At 42.5% G+C, this 21,512-nt stretch overlaps 1 protein-coding gene across 1 annotated transcript; it reads right to left on the bottom strand.

The window, feature by feature from the left end:
- Positions 1–1,443: 1,443 nt before the first annotated feature.
- On the bottom strand, positions 1,444–21,425 carry yipf4 (Yip1 domain family, member 4). Its single transcript, XM_085980117.1, has 6 exons — positions 21,123–21,425; positions 13,648–13,801; positions 11,451–11,622; positions 4,018–4,095; positions 3,785–3,898; positions 1,444–2,273 (listed from the first exon to the last, which is right to left on the bottom strand). The coding sequence occupies exons 1-6, from the start codon at positions 21,208–21,210 to the stop codon at positions 2,136–2,138; spliced, it is 744 nt and encodes a 247-aa protein (XP_085836243.1). The 5' UTR covers positions 21,211–21,425; the 3' UTR covers positions 1,444–2,135.
- Between the last annotated feature and the right edge of the window lie 87 nt (positions 21,426–21,512).

Genomic DNA, 21,512 nt, shown 5'->3' with positions numbered 1-21,512 from the left:
AAAAGAAAATTCAGCACGATCAGGAATCTCTTACAAATAGTGATAAGCATATTGAACAGACTAGGGGGTAGGCTAGTAGAAGCAAATCATTAAATAACTGGATGCCATGATGGGAGAGAGGGGGGAAAGGGAAGACAGAGGGGTGAAACTATTAATTTATTCTAAATGGATAAGCCAAGATAGGCTGACTAGCTTTCCTTATCTGTATCTTACTTGTGAACATTCCCCCCCACCACCTCCCATTTTTATATTTAAGCTTTCTCCTCGTCTCCTGTAAGACCATTTGAAGCCGACCAGGTCCATGAAGACAGGTTCTTCTGCACATGCAAAAAAAAATTATATCCAATTCTTTATTTCACCTTAAGAGTTTCCTAATTGCACCTTTTTCAGATATTGGTTTGTAATTTAAAAAATGGTTCAATTCAGTTATAATGCAGATCAAATTTTAAAAGCCTGCAATGGTGTTTGTCACAACTGTAAGTCGGTGTGTTTATGTCATAACTTAACTCAGATGTAGATGCACCAAATTGGTCGAGTACATTTAGCAGGCCACAGCAGATTGCAAGACCAATAACAAAGAAGTGGGTCTCCACTGCCATTGACTGTATTATGTTTCTTATACTTGCAAGTGCCATTAACAGTGAGACACTTGCTTTGACACTCCAGTAAGGTTAAAGCCTCTTTAGTGCCATATTATTACCTTAATACCTGTTCATCTGCCACCATTAAGGTACGATAAATATAAAAATGGTTCCAAAGAGAAAATATTGTGCACTGTGGCTTACCCCAATTCTTAAGCTAGGTAGTTCAGATACACCACTGAAGATGAAACATTTAAGGTCACACTGCAGAACTAAAAGAATGGAGTATAGGCTAAATACTTCCAGCAGCTATTTGCCCATTTTTACATAAGATCCAAGATATATAGCTATTCTCCTGGATTGTGCACTTCTGCTTCATCACCCAAGTTAGTTAGTTAAGCTTATTCCGTGCTTTTAAAAGGATGAAATCATGCTGTGCAATTTAAACCCAATACATTGAGGAAAAAAAGTCAAATTGTACAGGAAACCTTTGATTAACCGGCACCTAAATAACCGGAAATGTCGGTTAACCAGCAAAATTCAGGAGTAGGTTCAGGTAACTTTTATTACTTGCTTTCCTCCATGTGTTGCTGTGCAAGGGTGTGGCTGCAGCTGTTGCTAAGCTACAGAGACGCTTGCAACTTGTGGCCATTGTTCTGCACTTACAGGGTTTGTTGCTTTATACGGCGCTCTCAGCTCCGTATCTTTTACTATAGCGTTCGGTTATCCGGAATTTTTGATGAACCGGCACCACGTCGGTCCCGTCCGTGCCAGATAAAAAGTTTCCTGTACTTCTGAATCCAAATCCTCAAAAAAATGCATTTACCCAAGCAAATAGAATGTTAAAAAACAGCCAACCACAGACACCTTATTTGCAGTTTATTTTACAAATGCGTATGTTACTAATTTTTGTATACAACAGCCAGAGAGCAGCTAAAAAAATCCAAGCAAAAGGCACCGAACTTAAATGAAATTTGAACTCATCTACACAAACTGAACTTTCAAAATGCTTGGAACAAATCTGTTTGCAGGATTGCCTTGCCTTAAATAAAGATATCTACAGAATCAATTTCACTTATTAGAATCCCATAAAACTGCACATTTTAAAAGGTACAATGATCTCAAAACACAATGCTTTAACATTTAAGTTTTTCCTTCAGGCTGTTTCAAAATCCAATATGCATTTGACATAAATGCACATCCTTGGCTATGTCATTCTTGATGCTTTGGCACAGGGCACTTAGCACTGTTCCACCATCCACTCCCAGTCCCAGTCAAACTGGTCACAGCCTTTGCCTTCAGTCCAAGTTGTTTCCACACAAACCAAAACAGCTTAAAAATATGAATTAGATACAAATGTATGTAGCTTCTTTCTAGTGTTTAAAACCTTAGAGCTACGCTTTTATGACCACTCGCAGTCTGGAGGGCAGGGAAGAAACCCATTTTCTTCAGCATGTCGAGTCAATAGCACTTTTCCTCAACAATTTCATTTCAAAAGTCCTTGCCGAACAGAGTCCAAAATGTAAGTACTTCCATTTTCAGATCCCTCGAACCTCAGACACCAGTGTATAAGGACAAAAAGTAGATATACAGAAGAAATATTGGATATATCAGAAGAGGCTTCTTTGTTTTGAATTCTTCTCCAACCAGCAGGGAAGCAGCACTGTAAGCAGCCCAGAATACACCAAACAGCTGAAAAACAAGATTCAGCAGTATGATTCATTAAGATCATTTTTGAATATCTTCAATATACTATACCAGAGTAACTGAATGGAGGTTTGTATCCTCTATGTCACACACAGCAAATTCCGAGCCTCAAATGCACCCTCTGGGAAAAGCACTGAAGAGAAAAACACCCCAAACTATTATTCTACAATTCCTGCAGGCTGTAGATGGTGCATCAGCACTCGAGGTCTACAAGCCAGTCAGGTACTGACTTTTAGTGCATTCACACACCCCAAGTTCAGCGCTCGTGCATAAATCTGCCTCAAAGAGTGTGACAGTTACAGTATGCACCCTTTGATAGTATAGTGGTTGGTATACTAGTGGTCCTGAGGTATTGTTTGTGTATCTGAAGACAAAACAGACATAGAATAAACGGATAGCAAAATAAGCATACAAGAAATGGCTAATTAAGTCTCAGTGATGTTGGCCATGGAAACAGTAAAATGGACCAAGTACTTTGGGCTCAAACATTTTTTGTGTATACAACATGATGGTGATTCAATGGCAGCCGCAGATGCGAGCAATGACAACATGTAGGTACCCGTAGCGAAAATAAGTGATCAGAATGAAAAAACATCCTTCCAGTTATATAAAAAAGGTTTCAGCCATGCCCCTCCAAAATATATCAGTTTTTCCACGTACTCTAAAGAACTTACATAAATGAACAAGATAGCCACTTTGGCACAACAAATGTCTGATGAACAGCATGGAAATGAATGACCAGTTAAATCATTTTTGGGTGGTGTTGGTTGAAGGAGGCACATTGATCTGAGCACCACAAGAACTCACTGCTCTTTAAACAGGCAGACGAGGCCTTGGTTTGATTTCTCATCCAAAGATGTCACTTCTCACACCACAGCACACCCTCAGTACTGCACTGAAGTATCAGAATAAATTATGTGCTCAAGTCTTGGAGTGAGGCTTGAACGCATTACTTTGACTTAGAGGTGAGAGTCCTACTAATCAAGCCAAACTGACACTCAAAACTTATTCAGGTTTCTAGACGAGTCCATTGAAAAAAACATCAGTAATCATTAATGGTTGCCAACCTACTGAATGCTTAAACAGTTAATTCTAGTAATGGGCTGCATGTTCTCGATGGACCGGATGGATTAACGTGGATATTGCTCACCCAATTCATCAAAATCACTGGAGGAAGAGTGGTATGAGATACATGAATGCCACGGGTCAAACTAGTAAAAACTAACATGGAAAGAACAGACCAGATTGCCAGCTGAATTCAACATTTTTAATGAGATGTTTTATAGACTGGAGATTCCAAAAATGTTTTGGGTCACCAAAATGGATATCTGAATTCAAGCTTCAAAGACATTCAAGTATTAAAAAATATCACTTGTACGAAAATATCCAATATGGTCACAAACTAGGCCATCACAGATCAAAGCAAGATTTTACACATCAATCACTGAATTAGCTCTTGCAGTAAAAGGCTGAAATTTTCATATACGGATACTCACCTTTATAACTGTAGATAAAAGCTCAAAGGATCGAACAACCAAAAGGACTGGAACAATTACAATCAAAGGGAGTAGAGAATACCCAATCACGCCAAGAACCTGACCATATGCAACCTGTAAATTAGGATAGCCAAGTTACACGTGACATACATTTGCTACAATACCAGATCTGTACAACAAACATTTTCTAGGTTTAGCAAAACAGCACACAATAACAATTAAGCAGTACCTACCTCACCACCAAGAACCCGAGCCAGTAAGAAGATGGTTAGCGATCCAAATATCCAGATTGTTATAATCCATGAAACAACCTAAACAATTAACAAAATACAAAAAAAATTGATATTTTTATTCTACAAATAATTTTGCTTTCTTGGAAAGAACAGGTAAACAGTGTGACAATAGGCTTCTAAGTACAGAAATGGCAACACAGCAGATGCTTCGACAAGATGAATTGCAATTTATCTCAATGATCTGTACAATTAAGCACAGCAAGCTAGTTATAGCAGAGATTCTCATTGCCACTTTCAAAGTGTAGTTCATAGGTGCACAAATATGGATCTATCTTTTTATTCATTCTAAGGGATGTGGGCATTGCTGGCAAGGCCAGCATTTATTGCCCATCTTTTTGCCCTCGAGAAGATGGCATGGGCCTCCTTAAACCACTGCAGTTTGTGTGGTCTGCACACAACGGAGTGCATGTAAACAGAGTGTTTTATTTGGGAATTTGGAAAGAGTGGGAATTCGGAGAAGAGGGGGAAGAAGTTGCTGTTTTTTGCCTACACTAATTGTAGTGTTTTGTGTTACAGGTAGATATTTAATTTCATTACCCATAACTTAATCTAGATCAAGTAAGTAGTCAAGAAACTAAACTGTAAACTAAGTTACTTAAATACAAATTTAATTAAATAGAACAAGGTCATATAGGGATGGCAGTGCAGGCGGTGTGCCGCAACTGTAGCATGTGGGAGTTTGTGGACAACATTGTGATTCCGGACAACCACGTTTGCAGTAAGTGTCTGCATCTTGAGGAACTTCAGATCAGAGTTGTTGAGCTGGAATCTGAGGTGCAGACATTGCGGGGCATCAGGGATGGGGAAGAGTTACCTGGACACTTTGACCCAGGAGGCAGTCGCACCCCTTAGATTAGGTAGTGGTACATGTCTGGTTAGTGGTCAGGGACTGAAGGGTGTGACTGCAACTCAGGCAGGTAAGGGGACCCCAGATGCAGTGCTAGAGGAGCCTTGGAATTTGTTCTTATCCAACAGGTATGAGGTTCTTGCTGCCTGTGTGGATGAGGGACAAGCCTGCAGGATGGATGAGCAAGCTGACCGTGGCACCATGGTGCAGGAGGCCATTCAAGTGGGGGGAGTGAAAGGGAATGTAGTTGTGGTAGGGGACCGTATAGTCAGAGGGATAGATACCGTTCTCTGCGGCCGCGACTGGGAGTTCCGAAGGTTGTGTTGCCCGCCAGGGTTAAAGACATCCCCTTGCGGTTGAAGAACTTGGGAGTGGGAAGGGGAGAATCCAGTCGTCGTGGTCCACGTAGGAACCAATGACATAGGTAGAACAAGGAATGAGGTTCTGCTGAGAGAGTTTGAGGAGTTGGGGTCCAAATTAAAATGCAGAACCTCAAAGGTAATGATCTCTAGATTGTTACCTGAGCCACGCGCCAATTGGCATAGGGATAAGCAGACTAGAAGGTTAAATGTGTGGCTCAAAGAGTGGCGTGGGAGGCAGGGGTTTTGCTTCATGGGGCACTGGCACCAGTAGTGGGGAAAGAGGGAGCTGTTCCGTTGGGATGGGCTCCACTTAACTAGGGCAGTAGACAGGGCTTTAAACTAATGAAGGGGGGGTGGGGGTGGGGGGATTCAGGAAAGAATAAATGTAAAAGCAGTAAGAGAAATGTCAAGGCTCTAGAGCAGAGCATACCATACAAGTACCTCATACCTGTTGGATAAGGACAAATTCCAAGGTTCCTCCAGCACTGCACCTGGGGTCCCCTTACCTGCCTGAGTTGCAGTCACAAATGTTCTAGAATGTATGGAATTTTGGAAGAATTTTGCAGTCACACCCTCCTGTCCCTGACCACTAACCAGACCTGTACCACTACCTAACCTAAGGGGTATGACTGCCTCCTGGGTCAAAGTGTCCAGGTAACTCTGGCCATTCCTGATGCCCCGCAATGTCTGCACCTCAGACTCCAGCTCAACAACTCTAAGCAGAGTGGGTCAGGAAGGGACAGAGAGAGTAACAAAGGTAATAGGGCATCAGTGACTAAGGTGACATCAGGGAAAAATAGAAAAAAGTAAAAGCTAAATACACTATATCTGAATGCGAGAAGCATTCGCAACAAAATAGATGAATTAATAGCTCAATAGAAATTAATAGGTTTGATCTAATAACCATTACAGAGATGTGGTTGCAAAGTGACCAAAGTCATGAACTAAATATTCCAGGATAACTAACTTTTAGAAGAGATAGGCAAAATGGAAAAGGAGGAGGGGCAGCCCTGATAATAAAGGATGGGCTAAAGACAGTAGAGAGAAAGGATCTTAGCTCCAAAAATTTAGTAGAATCGGTTTGGGTGGAGCTAAGAAACAGAAAGGGGCAGAAAACATTGGTGGGAGTTGTTTATAGGCCCCCAAACAGTAGTTGTAATGTAGGGCAGAGTATAAATCAGGAAATTAGAGGCGCATGTAACAAGGGTAATACAGTAATCATGGGGGACTTTAATCTACATATAGACTGGGCAAACCAAATTTACAGTAAGTGTGGAGGATGAATTCATTCATGGAATATATACAAGATAGTTTTCTAGATCAGTATTTTGAGGAACCAACTAGGGAACAGGCTATTTTAGATCTAGTATTGTGCAATGAGAGAGAGTTAATTAATAACCTTGTAGTAAAGGGGCCTTTAGGGAAGAGTGACAATAATATGAGAGAATTTTATATTAAGTTTGAAAGTGCTTAAGTTAAATCCGAAACTAGGATCTTAAATCGAAACAAAGCAAACTACGTAGGTATGAGGGACGAGTTGGCTAAGGTAGATTGGGAAACTACATTAAAAACTATGAGGTAGACAAGCAATGGCTAGCATTTGAAGAATACATAATTTACAACAAATATACATTCCTTTAAGGCACAAGAACCCCACAGGAAAAGTGGTCCAACTGTGGCTAACAAGAGAAGTTAAATATAGTATTAGATCAAAGGAAGAGGCTTATAATGTTGCCAAAAAAATAGTAAGCCTGAGGATTGGGAGAATTTTAGAATTCAGCAAAAGAGGACCAAGAAATTGATAAAGGGAAAGTAGAATATGAGAGTAAACTAGTGAGAGACATAAAAACAGACTGTAAAAGCTTCTATAGGTATATAAAAAGGAAAAGATTAGCGAAAGTAAACATGGGTACCTTACTGGCTAAAACAGGAAATTAGAATGGGGAATAAGGAAATGGCAGATGAAATTAAACAAATACTTTGTGTCTGTCTTCACGGAAGACGACACAAAAAACCTCCCGGAAATAGTGGAGAACCAAGGGTCTAGCGAGAATGAGGAACTGAAAGAAATTAGTATTAGTAAAAAAAATAGTACGAGAGAAATTAATGGGACTAAAAGCCAATAAATCACCTGGATCTGATGGCCTACATCCTAGGGTTTTGAAAGAGGTGGCTATAGAGATAGTGGATGCATTGGTTGTCATCTTCCAAAATTCCATACATTCTAGAACGGTTCCCGCTGATTGGAAGGTAGCAAATGTGACCCCACTCTTTAAGAGAGGGAGAGAAAAAACAGGGAACTACAGACCAGTTGGTTTGACATTAGTAGGGAAATTGCTAGAATCTATTATTAAGAACGTGGTAACAGGGCACTTAGAAAATAATAGGATTGGGCAGAGTCAACACAGATTTATGAAAGGGAAATCATGTTTGACAAATCTGTTAGAGCTTTTTGAGGTTGTATATAGCAGAATACATAAGGGGGAACCAGTGGATGTGGTGTATTTGGATTTTCAGAAGGCATTCGATAAGGTGCCACACAAGAGGTTAGTAAACAAAATTAGGGCTCATGGGATTGGGGGTAATATACTAGCATGGATTGAGGATTGGTTAACAGACAGAAAACAGAGAGTGGGGGAAAAAGTGGGTCATTTTCGGGTTGGCAGGCTGTAACTAGTAGGGTACCACAAGGATCAGTGCTTCGGCCTCAGCTATTCACAATCTACATCAATGATTTGGATGAGGGGGACCAAATGTAATATATCCAAGTTTGCTGATACCAAGCTAGGTGGGAATGTAAGTTGTGAGGAGGATGCAAAGAGGCTTCAAGGGGATACAGACAGGCAAGAACATGGCAAATGGGATATAATGTGGAGAAATGTGAAGTTATCCACTTTGGTGGGAAAAATAGAAAAGCAGAGTATTTTTTAAATGGAGAGAGATTGGGAAATGTTGGTGTTCAGAGGGACATGAGTGTCCTTGTACACGAATCATTAAGTTAACATGCAGGTACAGCAAGCAATTAAGAAAGCAAATGGTATGTTGGCCTTTATTACAAAAGAATTTGAGTAGAAGAGTAAAGATGCCTTGCTGCAATTATACAGGGCCCTGGTGAGACCACACCTGGAGTATTGTGTAGAGTTTTGGTCTCCTTACCCAAGGAAGGATATGCTTGCCATAGAGGGAGTGCAACGAAGGTTCACCAGACTGATTCCTGGGATTGGGGGATTGTCCTTTGAGAAGAGATTGAGTAGACTAGGCCTATATTCTCTAGAGTTTAGAAGAATGAGAGGTAATCTCATTGAAACATATTAAATTCTTAGTGCTTGACAGGGTAGATGCAGGGAGGGTGTTTCCCCTGGCTGGGGAGTCTAGAACCAGGGGTCACAGTCTCGAACCAGGGGTCACAGTCTCAGAATAAGGGGTCGGCCATTTAGGACTGATATGAGGATAAATTTCTTCAATCTTTGGAATTCTCTACCCCAGAAGGCTGTGGAGGCTCAGTCGTTGAGTATATTCAAGACTGAGATCGCTAGATTTTTGGATATTAAGGGAATCAAGGGATATGGTGATAGTGTAGAAAAGTGGAGTTGAGGTAGATGAGCCATGATCTTATTGAATGGCGGAGCAGGCTCGAGGGGCCGAAATGCCTACACCTATATCTTATGTTAAGGTGCTGCCACAATGCTATTTTGTAAGGAGTTTCAGGATTTTGACCGAGTGACGATGAAGGAATGACAACATATAGCCAAGTTAGGATGGTGTGTGACTTGAAAGTGAACTTGGAGGTGATGGTGTTCCCATGCACCTGCTGCCCTCATCCTTCTAGGTGGTCGAGGTTGTGGATTTTGGAGGTGCTGCCGAAGAAACCGTGGCGAGTTGCTGCAGTGCATCCTGAAAATAGTACACTGTAGCCGTGGAACGCCGGTGATGGAGCGGTTGATTCAGATGAAGTGCCGATCAAACGGACTGCTTTGTCCTAGATGGCATTGAACTTCTTGAGTGTTGTTGCAGCTGCACCCATCCAGGCCAGCGGAGAGTATTCATTCACACTCCTGACTTGTAGGTGGTGGAAAAGCTTTGGGAGTCAGCTGGTGAGTCACTCACCATAGAATACCCAGTCATCTCTTCACCTTGTATGGCCAAAAGTTTGAAAAGAATCCGAATCAGATCAATAACCTTTCGACACCATATATTTTATGGAGCACATCAGGAATAACATCATCTAGTTTGCTTCACTGAATGACAGTTGCATTATGCTTCAGGAACAACCTCAGACTGCATGGCAGATTCAGCAGACCCCACCAATAGTTTACATAGATAGGAGAAGGAGTAGGCCATTCAGCTCCTCCTTTTCAATGAAAACATGGATGATCGGTATCCCAACTCCATCTACCTGCCTTTGCTCCATATCCCTTGATATGATTACGTAACAAAAATATCTCTCTCAGTATTGAAAATTTCAATTCATCCAGCATCCACAGCTTTTTGTGGGAAGAGTTCCCGATTGCCACTTCCTTTGGTGTGAAGAGGCGTTTCCTGATTGCACTCCTAAATGACCTAGCTCTAATTTTAAGGTAATGCCCCCTTGCTTTGGATTCCCCCACCAGAGGAAATAGTTTCTCTGTATCTACACTATCAAATCCCTTTATTATTTTGCTGGTGTATCCTCTCAATTCTTGTAATCAAGCGTCACTACTTTCCACCAAATGGAGGGAAAAATACTCCATACTGCATTTTTAGACTTATAGTCGACATCAGTCATTGGGGAAAATGCTGGAGTCCATTATTAAGGAAGCAGTAGCAGGACATTTAGAAAATCGTAAGAGTCAAGCAGAGTCAGCATGGTTCTATAAAAGGGAAATCATGTTTGACAAATTTGCTGGAGCTCTTTGAGGATGTAACGAGCAGGGTGGATAAAGGGGAACCAGTGGATGTGGTGTATTTGAATTACCAGAAGGCATTTGAGAAGATGCCACATAAATGGTTACTGCACAAGGTAAGAGCTCACGGGGTTGGGGGTAATATATTAGCATGGATGGATAGAGGACTGGCTACCTAACAGAAAACAGAGTCAGGATAAATGGGTAATTTTTCCGGTTGGCAAACAGTAACTAGTGGGGTGCCACAGGGATCAGTGCTGGGGCCTCAACTATTTACAATCTATATTAATGACTTGGATGAAGGGACCGAGTGTAATGTAGTCAAATTTGCCAATGATACAAAGATAGGTGGGAAAGCAAGTTGTGAAAAGGACACACAGAATCTGCAAAGGGATATAAACAGACTAAGTGAGTGGGCTAACATTTGGCAGATGGAGTATAATGTGGGAAAGTGCGAGGTTATCCACTTTGGTAAGAAAAATAAAAAAGCAAATTATTATTTAAATAGAGATTACAAAATGCTGCAGTACAAAGGGACCTGGGGGTCCTTGTGCATGAAACACAAAAAGTTAGCATGCAGGTAAAGCAAGTAATCAGGAAGGCAAATGGAATGTTGGCCTTTATTGCAAGGAGGTTGGAGTACAAAAGCAGGGAAGTCCTGCTACAACTGAATAGGGTATTGGTGAGACCACACCTGGAGTACTGTGTACAGTTTTGGTCTCCTTATTTAAGGAGGGATATACTTGCATTGGAGGCAGTTCAGAGAAGGTTCACGAGGTTGATTCCTGAGATGAGGGGGTTGACTTATGAAGAAAAGTTGAGCAGGCTGGGCCTATACTCATTGCAGTTTAGAAGAATGAGAGGTGATCTTATTGAAACATATAAGATACTGAGGGGGCACGACAAGGTAGATGCAGAGAGGATGTTTCCCCTCGTGGGGAAATCTAGAACTAGGGGGCATAGGTTCAGAATATTTAAAACTGAGATGAGGAGGAATTTCTTCTCCGAGGGTCAGAAATCTGTGAAATCCTCTGCCCCAGAGAGCTGTGGAGGCTGGGTCATTGAATATATTTAAGGTGGAGATAGACAAATTTTTGAACAATAAGGGGGTGAAGGGTTATGGGGAGCGGGCAGGGAAATGGAATTGAGCCCAAGATCAGATCAGCCATGATCTCATTAAATGGTGGAGCAGGCTCAAGGGACCAAATGGCCAGCTCCTGCTCCTATTTCTTATGTTCTTATTATCAATCTTATCTGTTTCTCCATCTCCAGTACACTTACTCGGAATTGTCCATATAGCGAGATCATTGAAAAGAATAGAACCACAGCCAGTGGCCCCCAGAAGTCAGGATTATCCCTCACGACCTGTCTATTAAATCCCAGCGATGGCATTGGCATCAATACACATCGGATTTTGTAGTAAATATCCTTTAGATCAATGTCCAACTCCTCCCTACAACATTGAGAGAAGAGATTTAAAATTTCATAATAGAAATGACAGTATGTGTGAAACATTATGCTCAACATATCTTAAAAACAAAAAGCTGCCGAAGATCAGTCTCTAAAGGGGCCGTGAACACTGATTCCAATGCCACTGAGCAACAGGCTATAAGGGAATCCCCTTGCCTTAGACCTTCCTGGTACAATCACAGAAGAGCACTGAAAAACAAATTTTAACTGAAACCAGGTACGCTCTCCTAATCGTTCAGTAGGTTATGGCAGCACACAAGTGAGCCATACACATCAGAAGGTTCCCAGCTTCAATTGCCAGCCTGTGTTGATCTCAGCCAGGGCGACAGCAAGATCACAACAAAGGTGCATGTGTAAACATCAAATGAGAACGCAGGCTTGGCTGTAATGTCTCTTCCTACCCCAACTTCTCAATGCCTGCTAACATTCACACTCCAAGATAACAAATGGAGACAACAGTTGGGCAAAGGAAGAGGGAGAAAACTAGGAAAACAGTAAAACTAGGGAGATTTGCCATTAAGTACTTACTCACATGGCTACCATTCAATTTAGCAATGAACATAGAGTTCTAGCTCCAAATGGATAAGGTCACTGATTATTACTGAAAATTCAGTTTAAAAACACCAAGTACATCTGTAATTGTCAACTAAAACTGGATTTCAATCAGCCACCAATTTGTTTAAATAATACAAAAGGCATATATAATCAATGCTGCAGCAGATAAAATTCATTGCAGAATTTTTTATATTGCTTTAAATTTTGCAGTTACTTTAATCATTTGTTAAGTTTATTAGCCGCATTCTTTTAATTGTGCTGCTATTCTCAGGGAATTTAGGGGAAAATAAGCTATGCAGTTGACACTATTAACACTATTTTAGAGTTTAAAAAAATTCAAGGGGAGTTAACAAATTTCAGAATACGAGAGGAGACATTTAAAATCTGGATCTCAAGCTACCTCCAGCTTCATGATACTGTAGCTGTGCTCTGCTTTAATTACTAATGGATTTACAAAAACCAGCTTTACCAAACATTCCCTAACTTGCATTAAATGCATTGTGGTTTTCAATGCAGGTTCATATACTCAAGTACCCGCAACAATGAAGCAATGACTTTGGCAGCCTGCTACAATACACATGACCAGGATGTCAGTCGAGCAATACGGAAGTTATTCAGTTGACCCATGCCAGAACTTCAGAGAATCTCCACTGGAAGCCCAAACAGAGCTGGTCTGGTTAGACAGAGGTCCCGCTAATGCTCCTTCTCCCAGTCACCCCCTCAACAAGAACCATAACTGAATGGTTACATGTGGACAGGTGTAAGGAACAGTGCAAAAGCTGTTGAAGAGGCCACCACCTCACTACGGCCTCTTACGGACAAAGATAGAGTGGTTTCCTGAAGCCAGGCTTATGTGTGATATACAATGAAGCTGCTGAACTACGACCCAAGTCACACACGCCAAACAGCTAAAAATATTTAACTAGTGTTGGGTATTTGAAAGTAAAAAAAAAATTCAGTACATTAAATACAGGCCCGTTTTTTCCTCATGTATGATGCGTGACAAGTCTACGTTGTGTGCCTAATTTCTATTTTGATCTGCAGTAGAATTTTCAGAAATCCATTTCAATACTGTGTGCATTCAGCCAGATAAGCACACAAATGGAGGACACTCCCAGATAATAAGTATAATGCTAATATTTGGATTGAACCTAATATTGCACTAGGTTAGCAAGCTCCTGTTTCAACACAAATGGGTGCTCAGTCACAACAGATTTAGTAATGTAATTTAAAAAAATTAATTCTCAGAATATGGGCATTGCTGACATGGCCAGCATTTATTACCCATTCCTAGTTGCCCTCGAGAAGGTGGCGGTGGGCAATCTACGTGGTGAAGCTGCTCCCACAATGCTGGTTTTGTTGATATCTAGATTGAAATATTTCTCTCACAAATACACATTATGTTAAACATGCACCTCCCAAAAAGGAATTGAATTAAAAGACAAAGACATACAGAAGTGGTTTTGTGTCCTCAGAATCTTCTTCCTCCACTTCCAGAAGCCATCCATATCCCCTTTTCCTGAGGAATGCAGTTGCTGAGGCATCTTTTGGAGAATCAGTATCCATATTAAGTTTCACCTCTGGGGAATCCATAGAACCACTGAGCTCTACAGAAAGATTAAAAATTAAGCAGATGATGTCAAAACTGATTAAGTCCATGACATTTGAGTTCTATACAAACTGCACATATCCTTTTTTTTTTAGTTTTCTGCTTTTTTCTGAATAAGTGAACGTTTCTAATTTCACATTGTTCAGGCAAACAGTTATAAGTCTATAACTTCTATTAATGCACCTTGAGAATGTGCCACAGCTAAAAAAATATGAAGATTTTGCTTCACCCAATGCCCATATTTAAAGTAAAATATTATGGCGAATAAACTCATTTTGTTTATTGATCTTGGTCCGAGTGCAGGTGTAATCTTGTTGGAAGACTAAACTAGGTTACTTTTGATAGATTATTGAAAATCTGCTCATTTCCTATCCTGCTCAAGTACATTTTGACTTTGCCTGCATATCTGACATGACAAACCAGATTAACCAATTATCCTAACTACTTGCATTTAAATGGCGACTTTGATGTAGTACAAAATTCCAAAGCGCTTCACAGGAGCAATCAGACAAAATTTGACACCGAGCCGAAGAAGGAGATATTGGAACAGATGACTAAAAGCTTGGTAAAAGAGGTAGATTCTAAGGAGCATCTTAAAGGAGAGAGCTGTAGAGGGGGAGAGATGTAGGAAGTTTCAGAGCTTAGGGCTAGACGACTGAGGGCATGGCGACCAAACGTGCATCCCCACACTTCCTTTGCCACACAACAGGCCAGAGTTGTCGTCAACGTACACGTGGAACATGAGGTCATGTTTTCGGATGATGTCACTGAGGGGCAGCATGTGGATGAGAAACAGGAGGGAGCCGAGGCTAGATCCTTAGGAGACTCCAGAGGTAATGGTGCGGGGGCAGAAGAGAAGCTATTCCAGGAGGCTCTCTGGCTATGACTGGATAGGCAAGAGTGGAACCAGGCGTGGACTGTCCACTTAGCTGGACAACAGAGGAGAGGCGTTGGAGGAGGATGGTGGTCAACTGTGTCAAAAGCTGCAGGCAGATCAAGAATGCTGAGGAGGGAAAGTGCACCATGGTTGTTTGTGACTTTGATTAGGGCTGATTCTGTGCTGAGCGCAAAACTGACACTGCAATTCTTTTGACAGAAACCATCATTAATAGCTCTTGAACAAGCAAGCAGTACACAGAATATGTACTTAGAAGTGAATAGAAGGCTCCTGGTGTTTAGTATATCAAGCCTCTGGATTAGTATTTATTAGAGTATTGCACACAGGTTCAAGATTAGTCTGTCAAATTCCCAATCTGAACTTCAGTAAAAGGAATGTTTCAAAAGGAATTTCCAAGCCATTCCAGCCCTCTATCTACCGCATAACTGCAATATGCAGGGAGGAAGAACAACTTGGATCACATGCCCAACGACAATGTCTTTTACTCACTTTTTATTTTACTAATCAGATTCCCAATTAGCAACATATGGCTAGGGGCTAACATACTGGACAACACCGAGAAGTTCACTAAGAAAGAGCAATTTAAAATAAAAATATTGACTATTTAATTTTAATTAGGCCTCACACCTAGAATAATTAAATCATTTTCTCCTTACTCAAAGTTCACTTCTGAAAATAGAACTGTCAGCCTCGTTTCCTCTCCCCGGCCCCCCCCCCCCTTCCCCCAGCATACAGAATGGATACATTAGTGTAATGAACTCCTTGTATATAGGTTAATTTGTAGTATTAGTAACTAGAAGTAACAGTAATCTAGGAAACGGAGGTTACGTTTAAGAATTCAAATGGGTGGGTTAAGTGGCAGTCGTTACAAATATGAGTGACACGGAAGAGGAAAAAACAGAACAGAATTAAATATAACTAAGTCTACATTGAGCATTCTACAATTCCACAAAATGATGGGATGCAAAAGTAATGAACACTGCCCTACATTAATGATATCAAATTGTCCACATTAGCAAGTTTGCTTCATTCTAAACCTTGATCCCAAAGGATAATTCTCTACAGATACACACATTTTTACAATTTACAGCAAATTATATTTGGCTTGAAGTCTAAAGTTATCTCATGGCTGGTGACATATATATGTCACTAGAAACAAACACTGCTGCTTAATTTTATCTTCCCTTTTATTTCCAAAGCATCTATATTAGTTTCCTCCCTTTATTACAAATCCAGTAAATATTACTCTATCGTGAAGTAGTGTTGCCAGGTATCCTACAGGCACACAGCATTTATATACAGCAGAACCTGAAACGACGAGATGAAGAGGAATTCAGCCTGAATGATTAAAAAAAATACAATTACAATTTGCACTGCAGCAGGCGTAATGCATGATGCAGCATGAATCTGCCATTGCATCACTTTAGTGAACATTTGAGATGGCCATCACAAGTACATTAATTCAGCACTTCAGTGCTCTGCGACTTTAGAATTTTAGTAAAGCAAAAATGGGTAATTTTCACAGGAGCACCCTCAGGTCTATTCTCACCCAAAAACCCAGGATGTCAGTAAAGTTTCTATCAGTAGACGTGTAAAACTTTTCTACTGCCCCACTCAAACTGTGAAAGATGCCCATCAGTACAATTTTAGATTGTGTCCTTCAAGCTGTGCCCGTAGAGCATTTTGAGCTTCTGCAGCACTCAAGATGATAGTCATTTATGCCTCTAATTACAATCTGTGACCGACAATGGTGCACTCTCCCTCCTCATTCTCTCCGATCTCTCTGCAGCCTTTGACACGGTTGAGCACATCATCGTCCTCATTTCCTCTGTTGTCCAGCTGAGTGGGACTGCCATCACCTGGCTCCACTCTTACCTATTCAATTGTAGCCAGGGCATCTCCAGCAAAGGCTTCTTTTCCCATCCTCACACCGTTACTTCTGGAGATCCCCCCCAAGGATCTATCCATGGCCCCCCTCATCTACACCCAACCCCATGCCAATATCATCTGAAGACATAGGGTCAGCCTCCACATGTACACCGATGACACCCAGCTGCACCTCCACCATCTCTCCCATCCCTCCACTGTCTGTGTTGTCAGCCTGCTCGTTTGACAGCCAGTCCTGAATGAGTCGCAATTTCTTCCAGTCAAAATATAGGGAACACTGAAGTTATCATCTTTGGCCCCCGTCACAAACCCTGTACCCTTGTCACTGATGCCATTCCCCTCCCTGGCCACTGTCTTAGGTCAAACCACACTGCTTGTAACCATGACGTCCTATTTGATCCTGAGCTAAGCTTCTGACCCTACATCTTCTCCATCACAAAGACCGCCTACTTCCACATCCGCAACATTGTGCGCCTCAACCCATCTGCTGCTAAAACTCTCATCCATGTCTTTTTCACTTTCTCAGACTTGGCTATTCTAATGTTCTCCTGACCTGCCTCCCATCCTCCATAAACTTCAACTCATCCAAAATCCTACTGCCCATATCCTCCCTTTACAAGTCCCGCTCACCCATCACACTGTGCTTGCTGAATTACATTGTCTCCCAGTACCTAAATGCCCTAAATTTAAAATTCTCATCCTTGTGTTAACATTCCTTCATAGTGTCATCCCTCCCCATCTTCTCCAGCCCTACAATCCTTCTCCAACTCTGGCTTCTTTGCCCCTCCATTGGCAGCCATGCTTTCAGACTCTTCACTTCCTTCTCCCCCTTTAATACCCTCCTTAAAACACACCTCTCTGTCCAAACTTTTAAACACTTGTACTAATATCACCTTCTTTGGCTCAGCATCCATTTTTGCCTATTTCCACCTCCGTAACATTGCCCATCTCCGCCCCTGCCTAAGCTCATCTGCTGCTGAAACCCTCATCCATGCCTGTTATTTTTTATTATTATTCGTTCATGGGATGTGGAAGTCATTGGCAAGACCAGCGTTTATTGCCCATCCCCAATTGCCTTTGAGTGGTTTGCTAGGCCATTCAGAGGGCTGTTAAGAGTCAACCACATTGCTGTGGGTCTGGAGTCACATATAGGCCAGACCAGGTAAGGTCGGCAGATTTCCTTCCCTCAAGCACATTAGTGAACCAGATGGGTTTTTACGACAATACGGTAGTTTCATGGTCACCATTATTGATACTAGCTCTTTATTCCAGATTTATTTAATTAACTGAATTTAAATTCCCCAGCTGCCGTGGTGGGATTTAAACTCTTGCCTCCGGATTATTAGTCCAGGCCTCTGGATTACTAGTCCAGTAACATTACCACTATTGAAATATTGAGATGGCAAAAACACTGAATGAATATTTTGTATCAGTCTTTACAGTAGAGGACACCAAGAATATCCCAACACTGGACAAGCGGGGGCTATAGGGGGGGAGGAGATAAACACGATCAAAATCACCAAGGAAGTGGTACTCGGTAAAATAATGGGACTCAAGGCGGATAAATCGCCTGGACCTGATGGCTTACATCCAAGGGTCTTGAGGGAAGTGGCGGTAGGGATTGTGGATGCATTGGTAATAATCTTCCAAAACTCCCTGGACTCAGCAAAGGTCCCAGCAGACTGGAAAACTGCTAATGTAACACCCTTATTTAAAAAGGGCAGTAGACAGAAGGCTGGAAACTATAGACCGGTTAGCCTAACATCTATGGTAGGTAAAATTTTGGAGTCCATTATTAAGGAGACAGTAACAGGACATTTGGATAATCATAGTTTAATAAGACAAAGTCAGCATGGTTTTATGAAGGGGAAGTCATGTTTGACAAATTTGCTGGAGTTCTTTGAGGAAGTAACATACAGGGTGGATAAAGGTGAACCAGTGGACGTAGTGTATTTAGACTTCCAAAAGGCATTTGACAAGGTGCCACACAAAAGATTATTGCTTAAGATAAAAAATCACGGGATTGGGGGTAATATTCTGGCATGGATAGAGGATTGGCTATCTAACAGAAGGCAGAGAGTTGGGATAAATGGTTCATTCTCAGACTGGCAATCAGTAACCAGTGGTGTTCCGCAGGGGTCAGTGCTGGGTCCCCAACTCTTTACAATCTATATTAACGATTTGGAAGAGGGGACCGAGTGTAACATATCAAAGTTTGCAGATGATACTAAGATGGGAGGGAAAGTAGTGAGAGAGGAGGACATAAAAAACCTGCAAGGGGACATAGACAGGCTAAGTAAGTGGGCAGAGACTTGGCAGATGGAATACAATACTGGAAAGTGTGAGGTTATGCACTTTGGCAGGAAAAATCATAGAGCAAGTTATTATCTTAATGGCAAGAAACTGGAAAGTACTGAAGTACAAAGGGATCTGGGGGTCCTGGTGCACGAAACTCAAAAGGTTAGTATGCAGGTGCAGCAAGTGATTAAGAAGGCCAATCGAATGTTGGCTTTCATTGCTAGGGGGATAGAATATAAAAATAGGGAGGTATTGCTTCAGTTGTACAAGGTATTGGTGAGACCGCACCTGGAATACTGCATACAGTTTTGGTGTCCATACTTAAAAGACATACTTGCTCTCGAGTCAGTACAAAGAAGGTTCACTCGGTTAATCCCGGGGATGAGGGGATGGACATATGAGGAGAGGTTGAGTAGATTGGGACTCTACTCATTGGAGTTCAGAAGAATGAGAGGCGATCTTATTGAAACATATAAGATTGTGAAGGGGTTGGATCGGGTGGATGTTCCAGATGATGGGTGAAACTAGAACTAGGGGGCATAGTCTTAGAATAAGGGGCTGCTCTTTCAAAACTGAGATGAGGAGGAACTACTTCACTCAGAGGGTGGTAGGTCCATGGAATATGCTGCCCCAAAAAGCTGTCGAAGCTACATCATTACATAAATTTAAAACAGAAATAGACAGTTTCCTAGAAGAAAAGGGAATTAAGGGTTACGGGGAGCGGGCAGGAATTTGGACATGAGTTTAGGTGCGGATCGGTCATGGCCCTGTGGGTAGCGGAGCGGGCCCAGGGGCCGTGTAGCCTGATCCTGCTCCTGTTTTGTGTGTCTAATTCTGTTAGATTCAGGAGATAGTCCTGTCATAGTGGATTGGCGGTTAGGATCAGATCAGCCATGATCTTATTGAATGGCGGAGCAGGCTCGAGGGGCCAATTGGCCTACTCCTGCTCCTATTTCTTATGTTCTTATGTACCACTATGCTAGTTACCTCTAGACTTGACTATTCCAAAACACTCCTGGCTGCCCTCTCACATTCTACCCTATGTAAACTTGAGTTCATTCAAAACTCAGCTGCCCGTGTCCTAAATCGCACTGAGTCCCGTTCACCCATCATCCCTGTGCTCGCTGACCTACATTGATTTCAAAATTCTCATCCTTGTTTTCAAAACCCTCCATGGCCTCGCCCTTCCCTATCTCCAATCTCCTTCAGCCCCACAACAAGACATCTGCGCTCCTCAAATTCTGCCCTCGAGCATCCTTGATTATAATCACTCAATCATCAGTGGCTATGCCTTCAGCTGCCTAGGCCCTAAAGCTCTGGAACTCCCTCCCTAAACTTCTCTGCCTTGCATTCTTTAAGACACTCCTTAAAACCTACCTCTTTGACCACGCTTTTGGTCATCTGCCCTAATTTCTTACGTGGCTCAGTGTCAATTTTTTGTCCTATAACACTCCTGTGAAGTGCCTTGTGACTTTTTCCTACATTAAAAAGCATTATATAAATGCAAGTTGTTGTTGTTGAATTGCCAGTGATGGTTGTAGCATGAGAGAAATTAGAGATGTTATCACCCAACATAAAATGCACTGAATAAAATTAAAGCAGAACATCAGAAAAGTGGTGGAACCTGGGTGAAGTAGTAAATTAGACATTTGAGGGTTCAAACCCAGCCTAGGCTGATGGGATGAAAGTCTTGTCTGTCGAGTGGTCATCACAGCCCTATGGGAAAAGGGTTTGGACCTCCGGGTGCTCCGGTTTCCTCCCACAGTCCGAAGATGTGCGGGTTAGGTTGATTGGCTATGATAAATTGACCCTTAGTGTTAGGGGGATTAAATACATGGGGTTACGGGGATAGGGTGGGATATGTGTTGGTGTAGGGGTTACGGGGATCGGGTGGGATATGTGTCGGTGCAGGCTCGATGGGCCGAAATGGCCTCTATCTGCACTGTGGGGTTTCTGTGATCTCAATGGAGTGGGCATGGGACTGCAGCACAAAATCGTGCCTAGTTTAATACGAATTGAGAGAGCACAGAATCCAAACACCTAAGACATTGGAACAGGGGGGAAAAAAAGCAACTTTTCTAAATGTTTTAAGGCACGATCTTCTTCTTGCCACCACCACCCCCCGGTGCAGCGTCGGGCTCGGCTCGGCTCTGCCTACCCCGCCCCCAACCCGCCCCCAACCCCATCTCCACATCCCCGCCGGCATCATCCACAACAACACAGACTTTGGGCCTACCTTCCCCATCCGCCGAGGAGACGAAGGTGAAGTCACCGTTACTGGGGGCGAAATGCTGGCGCGGCGGGCCGCTGCCGTGCGAGCTCATGGCGCCGGCTCGGCTGCCGCTGAGTGTGTGTGTGTGGCGGGGAAGAGGGCCCGGACTCGAGAGCCCACGCGAGCTCTCGCCGTTAGCTCAGTCCCGCTCGGTTCGACCGCCCGGCTGGCGCAATCACGGCCACTCTGGCTGGCGATACGTCACAGAAAGGGAGGGGGGTGGAATACTGCCCGAATCCGCCGTCACAGCCCAGAGGGTGCGCAACGCATGCTGGGAGAACACACACGGCTTCGGTGGGGTGGGCGGAGCCAGATCTCCCCATCCGGGTAGCGCGGAGGAGGGGGCGGCCCCGC

Source organism: Somniosus microcephalus, chromosome 3, assembly GCF_052327205.1.
Source record: "Somniosus microcephalus isolate GS21.2 chromosome 3, FLI_Smic_1.0, whole genome shotgun sequence".
NCBI lineage: Eukaryota > Metazoa > Chordata > Chondrichthyes > Squaliformes > Somniosidae > Somniosus > Somniosus microcephalus.
Note: the sequence above shows the minus strand (reverse complement) of the source record. Positions and strands in the feature narration are given on the sequence as shown.